General features: G+C 40.5%; 1 protein-coding gene across 1 annotated transcript; it reads right to left on the reverse strand.

Annotated features, from left to right (window-relative positions):
- LOC148099738 (uncharacterized) lies at positions 1 to 1,300 on the reverse strand. Its single transcript, XM_087850527.1, has 4 exons — positions 1,243 to 1,300; positions 730 to 823; positions 496 to 583; positions 1 to 378 (listed from the first exon to the last, which is right to left on the reverse strand). Exons 1-4 carry the CDS (start codon positions 1,298 to 1,300, stop codon positions 1 to 3), a joined length of 618 nt encoding a protein of 205 aa, XP_087706653.1.
- Positions 1,301 to 11,803: the final 10,503 nt, after the last annotated feature.

An 11,803-nucleotide genomic window follows, 5' to 3' on the forward strand; every position in this document is an offset into this window, starting at 1 on the left:
TCAGTCCTTTTTCTGCTGCACCAGCTTTTCGAGGACGCCTATCAGCCTGTCCATCCTCTCGGCTCTCCGTTCCTCCATTTGCCGTTGCTGGGCCATGTCCTCCTTTATTAGGGCAATTAGCTTATCCTCCCCGTCCTTCCTCCTTTTCGCCACCCGTGCCTCAGGCAGCTCCTCATCCTCCTGCCCCTCCTGGTGTGAGAGTGGGTTGCCCACTGCTGCACTGGGCCCTGGTGCGTCCTCCTGGATGGAGGAGATTAGGACAGGTGGCCTGGTGGAGGGCCTCTGTCCTAGCACCTCATCCATGGCATCAAACCAGGGCCATGTTGCGGCAGTGGGCTTCCCACTTGCACCCTCACCCGTCGCTGGATACTTGCACTCCTGAGGGGAGGATACATCACAGGTGGCAGTTAGCAACAACAGCAACAGTGCAGGTTTACATAGGTGACTTTTCAGTGTTCCGTGTGGAGTTACATCTGTCACTACCACTGTACATACCTTGTATTTTCTTTTCAGGTTCTCCCATTTACGTTTGGCCTGCACAGGGGAGATTTTCCCCGCCAGGTCCATCTTCTCCACGATCTCCCTGACAAACGAAATATGAGAGCACATGTATATCAGGTCATTCCGTTTATGGCATCCACAGCAGGATGTACTGGCTTGGGACCACAGGGCAGACGGTTCACTGTCCCTTGTGCCTCAATACTTGTAGACCTCATACTGTTGCTGTACCTCCAATCCACTGCGGCAGAGTGTTTCGCACCCGTGAACAGGTGCTCATTGTCACGGCGGAGTCGTATAAGGTCTGCCGTCTGCTCCTTGGTCCCTGTAATGCAGCGTGACATTGGATTTCATTCCCCACCATCATGCACTTCTGTTTTGGCATTTCTCCATTTGCCGTCAGTTCACCATTTACAGCTGTGTGGAACATACACACTGCAATGTCAGGCAATACTGTTTACTGCGGGACAGGGACAGCACTGAGTGGGGCAAAACATTTGCTTTATCAGGCCCATTCCTGTTTGCGGCACAGGCAGGTTCATATTAGTACAGTTGATTGCACTGTGGTGATACGTCTATTCATACTGCCCTCGGTCTAGTACAGGATTTACAGCTTTGCGGGTCTGTGCATTCACGGTTACGTGGGTCGGGCAGGTGTCACATGATTCACCTTGACATTTTCTATTAACCTCCCATTAACTTTTACATCTTGGCATTTGTTTCGCTCCTTCACACATATCTTACATTTGCGGGAGTTGCTGTCCTCCGCCGCCGTTTCAACCTCCTCCGCAGCTGCTGACATCATTACGCACTGGCCTGGCTGCCGCGCGCTATGCATTGTGGGATATATGGGACCACGAAGCGTGCACCAGACCACGCTTGATATTTGGGGAAATCGACGGTGCATTTGGAGTATGCATTTGGAGTACACTTCGAATTGGGACAGCCGTCGTCGCGTGGCGGTGACGTAATCGCACTTGAAATGCGTACTTCAAGCGTGCAGACCCTGAAATGGGACACAGCCCATGTCTTGCTTCACTCATGAGCAAACACTTCCTATCACACTTCTTCTAGTGACTAATTGGCTCAAGATAGCAAACTGTGCAAAACTGCGCCCCCTATGGGCCTGGAGAAATAACATACAAACAGTTCCAGTACAAATGTACTATTGCTGTGTGATTTGTTACTATTCTCACAGATAATGAAGACATGCTGCTCGGAAATGTTAGATACAGATAAAAATGGAGTGTGTGTGTGTGTTTGTGTGTATTGAGTCAAGATTGCAAAACTGCCTAACTGCCTTCGTCTTCCTCCCATTAGGGCCTACATGGATGACATGACCATCATTACAACAACAGAACCATGTACTAGGCCAAGGGCATAGATTTGGCATGGACAGAGGGGGCATGGCCCCACCAATAATTTGATTTCTTCAAGTAAAGAAAAACAAACGCGATAGAAAGAAAAAAACAATCTGTCAACGTCTCGTTCAACCAGCGGTGAAGAAAGATTTAAATTACGTTCTCTACCTCATGTGACAAATATGGCCAATGTGATTGGCTGTGCCTTTACAAAACACTTTCCCACACGCAACATGTGTGTGAGAGAGAGAGTATCAGATTATAAAGTCAAAGAAAAAACAACTTTAACATGAAAACAGATTGCGGAGCATCCACACTTCTCAAATCAGTAGTAAATGGCCTGTATTTGTGTAGCGCTTTACTCGTCCCTAAGGACCCCAAAGCGCTTTACACATTCAGTCATCCACCCATTCACACACTGGTGATGGCTGCTGGACACTGGTGTTGGACACCAGTCCAGTTGGCAGTAATAAGGATTATTCTCTGTAAAAGAATATCGACATGTGAATTAGATTAGTTTGATGCTGCCAACACTTTCATGTAACTGCGCTGCTGGTTTAACTCAACTAACGGAAAGATATCCTGGATATGCTGACTTTGCTCCATGGTGTACAGGACTCTGAGACAGCAGCTGGACTGCCTGTTTAGCCTCATGATTAATGTCCACAATGAAAATATTAGTCGAACATCGTGAAGTCTGTATAGGTTTAACAGTGTCGAACAAGCCTGGTACAGTTAAACCTGAGAGTTACTATATGGCGGGAACACCAATATTATCTCTTTTAATAAAGTTTACACGTGTATACACAGGTCACACTGATTATTGAACAGAAAACACAAAGATCAGGTGTTAATCTGATTTATTTAATCTCTCTCCTCCTTTTTAATATTAGCTATAATTCAGAAATGGCGACTGAAACGAGTAGATATAATGAATGAAGCCGGTGTACCGTCAGCTGGGGTTATGACAGTTGTGTACCGGCTCTATCACACGCTTTGCTGTGAGACAGACATCCAGGAAATCCACAAAATCAGCACTTCTGCAAAGAGGCTCTATCTTAAAAAAACGCTACATCCTCGGCTAAAAAAATATTAAAAGTGTATTTGGTGACACACAAACAGAGTACTTCAAAGCACAGTTCAGTTATTTTCTACATGTTCATAGTTGTTGTTGTTGAGAAACGCCCACTGAAGGAATGGCCACCAGCCCAAAGCAATGGTTTTGACTCAAACAGCGTTAACCCCGCCCCCTGAGTTTGATGGGTGATGCTGACAGATAAAAATAAATGAAGAACACAGCTGCAGGGTCAGGAGTTCCTAAATGAATTAAATAAATACATCATCAAAAAAATAATTAGTTAAATGTTTCAATATAAATAAATAATTTATTAAGTGTTTTAAATGACATGAATGGGCATTTAATTAATTACTGCCACATTTAATTCATTATTAATGTGTATGAATTAATCCATTTTGTCACTCCTGACCCTCCATACTCTTAATCCCTTCATCGGCACTTTGGGGGCATTTAGCCCTAAGAACTAATACTTAGTAAAGCAAAATACACCAAACTTATAATTTAGTAAAGGGGGAGGAGCTACGGAGAATGAGCCTTATCAGTGTGGAGTCCATGCAGTTCTGGCTGGGAAACCCCACACATGCGACATGTACTATCGGTGTCCCACTGATGCCCCACTACAACAGTGACATGTGGAACCTTAGTATTACAAAAATTCCATCTAAATAATAAAAAAATAAAATCTATACAATGCACATTTGAGAAAGTTCACTATGACTCACTCAGTACATTATAGCTCAGCTACATAAGGAGCTTGGGAAGAAAAACATCTGGCATCAGGACATCCAGATGTTTTTCTTCTCCACAAAGGTGTATTAAAAAAAGAACAGCAAATTATAATATTACAGCGGATGTGTGACCTTAAAGGTTACTGGCTGAAAAAAAAGGTCATTGATCAAACTGATTCTTGCTCGCTGAGTGCAAAAAACATTTTAATCAGATTCTCTGCAGGAACATTTGAAAACATTTCCTCCTAACTTCTCAGTATTCACTTATCAGCATTCAGTCAAACGTTCATTTACGGGTGTAGTTAAAAAACTGCTAATAACTGACTTTCCACAGCAGTTGTTTGGTCGGACACAGTAAGAGATGTAATCTGTTACTCTTCGTGTGACTTCTTGAGAAGAAGGTGTCTCTGAGATGTACTAATAGTGTAATACACTCCAGTTTTTCATCTATTATTACCCCCAGAAATTTATTTTCACTGACTCTTTCAATATCAACACCATTTAGTTTAATCTTAGCATTGTATTTAAAGTACTATTTCCAAATAACATCATTTTAGTTTTATTCAAATTTAATGATAATTTGTTTTTATCAAGCCAGAACTTCACTTTACTTATTTCATTAGTCATATCCTCCAATAAATTCTGCAGATCATCACCAGAGCAGAAGATGTTTGTATCGTCAGCAAAGAGAACCATTTTTAATACTTTGGACACTTTACAGATGTTGTTAATGTTTAAGTTGAAGAATTTTGGGCCCAAAACTGAGCCTTGGGGTGCACCACAAGCAATGTCCATACATAAGGAGCAACCACCATTTAATTTCACAAGTAGTCATGACTTTGCAAATATTCCACCTTGTAGTGCAGTTTGCACAAATTGTTTTAAAAATGCACTCAGCCTACAAACATTACTGATGAGTCAAGATCTGCACAAACTGACAGAAACACTAAAGCAGCTACACATTTTATTCTTATTGTCATGTATGTCCTATTTATCAGGTGACAGAAGAACCAACACAAAGCTCAGAGAGTAATGGTGATACAAGATCACAGGTGAAATTGGATGATGACTTGGTGGTTCATGTAGGCAAGTATATTTCTCCCTTTTGTTAATCTTTTTTTTTGTCTTTAGCAAAGACAAAAAGGGGGAAAAAAGAAACGGGGCAGGGTTCGGTGGTGGAATCATCCATCCCCACCAATGCCAAAACCAAATCTACGCCCTTGGATTACAGAATACATGCCCCAAAATGTATTTTGTAACGTAATCCGTTACGTTACTCAATGAGAGTAACATATTCTGAATACTTTGGATTACTTAATATATTATCATGCTGTTTACAACTACATGAATGTACTATTGCTGTGTGATTTGTTACTATTACTGTAGGCTACTCACCATACCAACACCAACTAGATGTTTAAATCTTAATATAAATGAGTAACAGTAGGTGGACATTAGGTAAGGCTGCACTTTTAGCAGCGATCTCATATAGAAAACTATTCCGCGCGTATATAAAACAGGTCCGCGGCTCTGAACCGTAGTAAAGGGACCTCTGGCTAATACGGTGGGTTCTGTGTCGGGCTCGTAGCTGAAAACTAGCTTTACTTTGTTGTCTGGGTCAACTTTGCTAGCAGAGACAGAGAGAGGTGTTGAAAGGCTGCTCCAACAGAACTTATTGTTTCAGAGGAAAACACGAACACGGTGTACAGTCGACTCTTAATAGCTTACTTACAGCTGGGCTACACTGCCCATGAGGCTACATTCTTTAGGGCTCTGCCTGGAACAGTCTGCCTGTTGCTTTTATATTAAAGAATTTTTGAGCAATAATTGAAAAAAAATTTCTCCACGTCATTATGTGGGCTGCAAGTAGGGTGACATGGGCCGCGAGATTGAGACACCGCCATTAGAGCCTCTTAATGCGTGTTTTTTTGGGGGTTTCTGTCGGCATGGAATTACCAAAAACAGAGAGGGCATAGCCGAACATATGAAACAGGAAAAGACGGCCGTGTAATCCCTTTATTTCAAAAAAGTAACTGTATTCTGAATACCACCATTTTAAATGGTAACTGTAACGGAATACAGTTACTCATATTTTCTATTTTAATACGTAACTTCGGTACATGTATTCTGTTACTCCCCAACACTGAAAATAAATAAAAGAACATTGAAGTTCTTGAGATGTTCAGTGCAATAACACACAAGCTAATCCAAAAGTTAACAGCTCACATCATGACTTATGACCTCAAAGTCTGCCTGGATCTAAATGAGGGAACCATGCGGACCTCATCAGTACAGGGCCTGCTGCAGCACACAAACTAATTTATATATATATACACACACACATATATATATAGATATAAAAATATAAATTTGTTTTATTCTTATTTATATTTTTAATTACCTCTTCATCTGCTTTCAGCTGCACAAACTCAAGTCTCACATATCAGTGACAAACCACAGTTGTGCTGTTGGAGCATCCACAGCCTCTGTGTGAGTGCACTGCAACATCATGACATGAAGAACACTGGACACTTGAACCCGCTTTCAGTCTAACTTTAACTTTTTATCGCCAATAGACAAGTTGGCAAAATGTAACACTCAGAACATGGAGTCAACAAATAATACTAAAATGTTTAATTATTACTACATTACCTTTGACTAAAACTCTTGTTTGCGAGCAGCTTATTGATCTTGATAAAGACGTGCTGCTTACTTGTGTAAAAACAGTGAAATATAAAAAGTGTTTACTAATTTGTACCAACGTGAGAGAGAAATGGATCTGAAACCACTGAAACCAGAGTGTTTGCAGACACACAGATAATGAAGACATGCTGCTCGGAAATGCTAGATACAGATAAAAATGGACTGTGTGTGTGTGTGTGTGTGTGTGTGTGTGTGTGTGTGTATTGAGCCAAGATTGCAAAACTGCCTAACTGCCTTAGTCTTCCTCCCATTAGGGCCTACATGGATGACATGACCATCATTACAACAACAGAACCATGTACTAGGCCAAGGGCGTAGATTTGGCATGGACAGAGGGGGCATGGCCCCACCAATAATTTGATTTCTTTAAGTAAAGAAAAACAAACACGATAGAAAGAAAAAAACAATCTGTCAACGTCTCGTTCAACCAGCGGTGAAGAAAGATTTAAATTACGTTCTGATAGATGATAGATGACGTTTGTTTGTTTGGTCAAATGTACAGAATGACTGCTCACACATTGCTGTTGGTTCATCACCAGGCAAATGTATACTGTGTTCATTTTTATGTTCGATACATGAAGTGTTGACATGTTTGTCTCCTTCAGGAAATGTGCCCTTCTACTGTCATTCATCAAAAGATACCCAGAACCTTCAGTCCTGAAATCTTCATCAAGCGTCAGTTCATATTTGATCCACTGGACCGTCAGATTCTCTTGTTTCCTTACTTACTGTCCTACACACAGTCAGGCTGATGTTTCTCTCATATGTCACGTTGCCCTCAGTCCAGCACACATCTTGGTACAGTCCAGAGTCTGAGTGGGTCAGCTCATGGAGAGTAAATGAAGGAGAATAATGAATTACTGAATATACGACTCGTCCCGTCACACCTTCATGTATTTTGGGGACTCTCTTCCCAAAGTGAGAAATGTTCCACAGGACCAGAGTGTCTTCATCAATAAGTTTGTTTAAAAAATATGAACATTAGTGTGACAGTTTAATCAGATCCTCAGATGAAAATATTTCCTTCTAAATTCTCAGTTTTCACTTATCAGCTTTCAGTCAAACATTTTTATCTCTGTGTCTAAAAAAAGACTTTCCACAGCAGCTGGTTGGTCTGATACTGTGAGAGATGTAATCTATTACTCTTCATGTTAGGGATGCAACGATACCAATTTTTTCAAACCGATACTTGGATCTGAGTACTTGCCGATACAGAGTACAAAAACCGATACTTCTACCACACACACACACAAACACACACACACACACACACACACAAATTCAATGAATTGGAAGACAGGTTTTATTTTATTCTCTGCCGATATTAAATAATATCTTAATAAAAATGACCACAAAAAAATTTCAAGTGAAAAATAAGCACTTCTGTTAAATTATTGCAGAGTCTCCACATTGTAATTTAAAAGAATATCACTGAACTATTGGCACTGTCTCTAGGGGATGTCCCCCTAGTGGCCAATCTAAAAAACTACAACAAAAATGACAAGCCACCCTCTGATTTATGAAATCAGTATCGGTTCATGGTATCGGTTAACTTTTACGAGTATGAGTACACGCACATTTTACAGTATCGGCTCCGATACCCGATACCAGTATCGGGTATCGGAGCATCCCTAATCTGAGGCTTTCTGGGAGTTTGTTCCAGATATAAGGAGCATAAAAGCTGAATGCAGCTTCTCCGTGTCTGGTTCTGACTCTGGGAACTGATAAAAGACCGGATCCAGATGACCTGAGGGATCTGGAAGGTTCATACTGGGTCAGGAGGTCACTGATGTATTTTGGTCCTAAACCATTCAGAGCTTCATAGACCAGCATCAGAACTTTAAAGTCTATCCTCTGACGGACAGGCAGCCAGTGTAAAGACCTCAGAGCTGGACTGATGTGGTCCACTTGTTTGGTCTTAGTGAGGACTCGAGCAGCAGAGCTCTGAATGAGCTGTAGTTGTCTGACTGATTTTTAGGTAGACCTGTAAAGATGCTGTTACAGTAATCAAGCCTACTAAAGATGAATGCACGGACTAGTTTTTCCAGGTCCTGTTGAGACAGCAGATCTTTTATCCTTGAAATATTCTTGAGGTGATAGTAAGCTGACTTTGTTATTGTCTTAATGTGTTTTTACAAATTTAGGTCTATGTCCATCACTACACCCAAATTTCTCACCTGGTTTGTGGTTTTTAGGTGTATAGATTGAAGTTCTGTGGCGACCTGTGATCGTTTTTCTTTGACTGCAAAGACTATTACCTCCGTTTTGTTTTTGTTTAGCTGGAGAAAATTGTGGCACAACCAGTCATTAATTTCCACAATGCATTTACCAAGAGCCTGTACAGGGCCTCGGTCTCCTGGTGACATTGTGATATATACTTGTGTGTCGTCTGCACAGCTGTGATAGTTTATTTTGTTGTTCTTTATAATCTGTGCCAGTGGGAGCATGTAAATGTTAAACAGAAGGGGTCCCAAGATGGAACCTTGGGGAACTCCAAATGAATGAACAAATGAATAAATGACGGCATCTGCCACGTGCACGCGCTATTTCTCCTGCATTGATTGTTTGTGTGTGATAACAGTCTGAACCACAAAGCTGTACGTGAGCTCCACTGCAGTGGCTCGTGCACCGCTGCGTTCACGGTGTGACATATGTATGTAAAATGTTTACTGAAGTTAGTGAAACAGTGTTTGTAAGGACTATAAGGTCCATAATTACTGAGGCAGTTAGACACACACACACACACACAAACACACACACACACACACGCACACACACACACACGCACACACACACACACACACACACACACACACACACACACACACACACACACACACACTCCATTTTTATCTGTATCTAGCATTTCCGAGCAGCATGTCTTCATTATCTGTGTGTCTGCAAACACTCTGGTTTCAGTGGTTTCAGATCCATTTCTCTCTCACGTTGGTACAAATTAGTAAACACTTTTTATATTTCACTGTTTTTACACAAGTAAGCAGCACGTCTTTATCAAGATCAATAAGCTGCTCGCAAACAAGAGTTTTAGTCAAAGGTAATGTAGTAATAATTAAACATTTTAGTATTATTTGTTGACTCCATGTTCTGAGTGTTACATTTTGCCAACTTGTCTATTGGCGATAAAAAGTTAAAGTTAGACTGAAAGCGGGTTCAAGTGTCCAGTGTTCTTCATGTCATGATGTTGCAGTGCACTCACACAGAGGCTGTGGATGCTCCAACAGCACAACTGTGGTTTGTCACTGATATGTGAGACTTGAGTTTGTGCAGCTGAAAGCAGATGAAGAGGTAATTAAAAAATAAATAAAAATAAAACAAATTTATATTTTTATATCTATATATATGTGTGTGTGTATATATATATAAATTAGTTTGTGTGCTGCAGCAGGCCCTGTACTGATGAGGTCCGCATGGTTCCCTCATTTAGATCCAGGCAGACTTTGAGGTCATAAGTCATGATGTGAGCTGTTAACTTTTGGATTAGCTTGTGTGTTACTGCACTGAACATCTCAAGAACTTCAATGTTCTTTTATTTATTTTCAGTGTTGGGGAGTAACAGAATACATGTACCGAAGTTACGTATTAAAATAGAAAATATGAGTAACTGTATTCCGTTACAGTTACCATTTAAAATGGTGGTATTCAGAATACAGTTACTTTTTTGAAATAAAGGGATTACACGGCCGTCTTTTCCTGTTTCATATGTTCGGCTATGCCCTCTCTGTTTTTGGTAATTCCATGCCGACAGAAACCCCCCAAAAAAACACGCATTAAGAGGCTCTAATGGCGGTGTCTCAATCTCGCGGCCCATGTCACCCTACTTGCAGCCCACATAATGACGTGGAGAAATTTTGTTTTTCAATTATTGCTCAAAAATTATTTAATATAAAAGCAACAGGCAGACTGTTCCAGGCATAGCCCTAAAGAATGCAGCCTCATGGGCAGTGTAGCCCAGCTGTAAGTAAGCTATTAAGACTCGACTGTACACCGTGTTCGTGTTTTCCTCTGAAACAATAAGTTCTGTTGGAGCAGCCTTTCAACGCCTCTCTCTGTCTCTGCTAGCAAAGTTGACCCAGACAACAAAGTAAAGCTAGTTTTCAGCTACGAGCCGACACGAACCCGACGTATTAGCCAGAGGTCCCTTTACTACGGTTCAGAGCCACGGACCTGTTTTATATACGCGCAGAATAGTTTTCTATATGAGATTGCTGCTAAAAGTGCAGCCTTACCTAATGTCCACCTACTGTTACTCATTTATATTAAGATTTAAAAATCTAGTTGGTGTTGGTGTGGTGAGTAGCCTACAGTAACAGTAACAAATCACACAGCAATAGTACATTCATGTAGTTGTAAATAGCATGATAATATATTAAGTAATCCAAAGTATTCAGAATATGTTACTCTCATTGAGTAACGTAACGGATTACGTTACAAATACATTTTGGGGCATGTATTCTGTAATCCAAGGGCGTAGATTTGGTTTTGGCATTGGTGGGGATGGATGATTCCACCACCGAACCCTGCCCCGTTTCTTTTTCCCCCTTTTTGTCTTTGTTAAAGACAAAAAAAAGATTAACAAAAGGGAGAAATATACTTGCCTACATGAACCACCAAGTCATCATCCAATTTCACCTGTGATCTTGTATCACCATTACTCTCTGAGCTTTGTGTTGGTTCTTCTGTCACCTGATAAATAGGACATACATGACAATAAGAATAAAATGTGTAGCTGCTTTAGTGTTTCTGTCAGTTTGTGCAGATCTTGACTCATCAGTAATGTTTGTAGGCTGAGTGCATTTTTAAAACAATTTGTGCAAACTGCACTACAAGGTGGAATATTTGCAAAATCATGACTACTTGTGAAATTAAATGGTGGTTGCTCCTTATGTATGGACATTGCTTGTGGTGTACCCCAAGGCTCAGTTTTGGGCCCAAAATTCTTCAACTTAAACATTAACAACATCTGTAAAGTGTCCAAAGTATTAAAAATGGCTCTCTTTGCTGACGATACAAACATCTTCTGCTCTGGTGATGATCTGCAGAATTTATTGGAGGATATGACTAATGAAATAAGTAAAGTGAAGTTCTGGCTTGATAAAAACAAATTATCATTAAATTTGAATGAAACTAAAATGATGTTATTTGGAAATAGTACTTTAAATACAATGCTAAGATTAAACTAAATGGTGTTGATATTGAAAGAGTCAGTGAAAATAAATTTCTGGGGGTAATAATAGATGAAAAACTGGAGTGTATTACACTATTAGTACATCTCAGAGACACCTTCTTTCTCAAGAAGTCACATGAAGAGTAACAGATTACATCTCTTACTGTGTCCGACCAAACAACTGCTGTGGAAAGTCAGTTATTAGCAGTTTTTTAACTACACCCGTAAATGAACGTTTGACTGAATGCTG

The sequence above is a fragment of the Neolamprologus brichardi genome, chromosome 14 (genome assembly GCF_056152115.1).
Source record: "Neolamprologus brichardi isolate AB-2024 chromosome 14, ASM5615211v1, whole genome shotgun sequence".
Lineage (NCBI taxonomy): Eukaryota > Metazoa > Chordata > Actinopteri > Cichliformes > Cichlidae > Neolamprologus > Neolamprologus brichardi.